This window comes from Eutrigla gurnardus, assembly GCF_963514095.1.
Source record: "Eutrigla gurnardus genome assembly, chromosome: 10".
In the NCBI taxonomy this organism is placed as follows: Eukaryota; Metazoa; Chordata; class Actinopteri; order Perciformes; family Triglidae; genus Eutrigla; species Eutrigla gurnardus.
Window position 1 is genome coordinate 29,095,202 of NC_139924.1, and position 1,802 is coordinate 29,097,003.

At 57.3% G+C, this 1,802-nt stretch overlaps 1 protein-coding gene across 1 annotated transcript in view; it reads right to left on the reverse strand.

Moving 5' to 3' along the window:
• tmem91 (transmembrane protein 91) overlaps window positions 1-1,305 on the reverse strand; it is a 4,417-nt gene extending 3,112 nt beyond the window's left edge. Inside the window, exon 1 of the mRNA XM_084018883.1 lies at window positions 384-1,305. Within this exon, the coding sequence (XP_083875009.1) occupies window positions 384-794 (411 nt within the window). The 5' untranslated portion in view covers window positions 795-1,305. The remainder of the gene's footprint in view (window positions 1-383) is intronic.
• Between the last annotated feature and the right edge of the window lie 497 nt (window positions 1,306-1,802).

The following is a 1,802-nucleotide window of genomic DNA, read 5'->3' on the forward strand; positions in this document are numbered from 1 at the left end:
TAAATCAACAAGCTTTTTATTTCACAGCCGGTAATCAGCTGTTGTGATGTCAACATCTGATCCGAGGGCGTCACATGACCAGGAGTCGAACGGAGGCGTCGCCCGGGTGCAGGACCGGTCTGGGAACCAGAACCTGCATCATCGACCTGAGACCTCCTGCAGGAGGAGACGAGCTAGAACTAGAACTAAACCAAATGATTCATCTTCTCAGTCAAGAAATCCTGATTCAGCTCCAATATCTCCAATTTTATTCTCTTGTAAGCAGACTAGAGTTTGGTTTTGAGCTTCTGGTTGGAGGAAATGACACATTTGAAGACATTAAACTGAGACTTTGCTCTTAATTCTGATTAAAACAGAAGAAGAAGAAGAAGAGGTTCTCTTACGTCGGAGTCGGGCAGCAGGTCGTCCTCGTCGTCCACGCTGTACGAGACGCTGTGGAAGTCCTGTGTCTCGGCCAGCAGCTTCCTCTCCAGGCTGGAGCCGGGCCGGATGTCCACGAACGTGGTCTCCAGGTAGTCCTTGCTGAGCAGGGAGTCTGCGTGGCCCCAGATTGGGGCCGGCGGGTAGAAGGACGGCAAGGAGCAGGGGTCCAACAGCTGCTGCTGCTGGAGCTCCGGCCGGCGGCCGCAGTAGCTCCTCCACGCCAGCGGAGGGGGGTAGGCCCGGTCCTCCTCGCACTTCACCAGGATGCCCTTGAACCCCCCACCGGGGGCCCCCAGCACCGGCCCCGGAGCCCGGCTGTCATTGGGCCTCTCCCCCAGGAGGGGGTGCTCCAGCTCGTCTAGATTCTCCATCACTCTATTAAAACCAGACACACAAGAGGCTGCCGCATCCACGTGATCCACAAATCAGTGAGGAGAGGAGGCGGCGGCTTCACGCAGGCAGCTGCTTCGGTGTTTCACAGATAATCCATCTTTAATCCCATTCTTTAATTTTCTCCTGGTCCAGAGGCTGACACGCCGCAGGCATGAAATATCCTGGATGTGCTGCTGGAAGCCTCCTGCTGAGGGATCCGCCGCTTCCTTCCTGGGTGCTGAGGGATCCGCCGCTTCCTTCCTGGGTGCTGAGGGATCCGCCGCTTCCTCCTGCTGAGGGATCCGCCGCTTCCTCCTGCTGAGGGATCCACCGCTTCCTCCTGCTGAGGGATCCGCCGCTTCCTCCTGCTGAGGGATCCTCCACTTCCTCCTGCTGAAGGATCCGCCGCTTCCTCCTGCTGAGGGATCCGCCGCTTCCTTCCTGGGTGCTGAGGGATCCGCCACTTCCTTCCTGGGTGCTGAGGGATCCACCGCTTCCTTCCCAGTTGCTGAGGGATCCGCCGCTTCTTTCCCAGTTGCTGAGGGATCCGCCGCTTCCTTCCTGGATGCTGAGGGATCGACCGCTTCCTTCCTGGATGCTGAGGGATCCACCGCTTTCTTCCTGGATGCTGAGGGATCCACCGCTTGGACGGATTGGGCCGTTTCTGAGGGCAGTTAATCTGCAGAAGCAGTGCGTCTCCAGAAATAGAATCCCATGATGCACGTCTGCAAGTCAGCGAGGCCGCCGCCGGTGGGTTCCTCCGTTGCTGCTGCAGGACGCCATGACGCAGAAATCAGAATCCTCCAGTGTCGGTTTACCGCCTCGGCAACACTCCTGTGTTTTAATGTCCCCAGTCCACCTTAAGAGGGTTTCACGAACAGCTCCCTGTGTGGTTCCACCAGGACCAGGACCAGGCCCAGGAGGTCTGTCAAGAGAGGAACACGGTCACACAGCGTATTTACACTTTACAGCTTTTCCTACAAACACACAAACACACACTCACACAC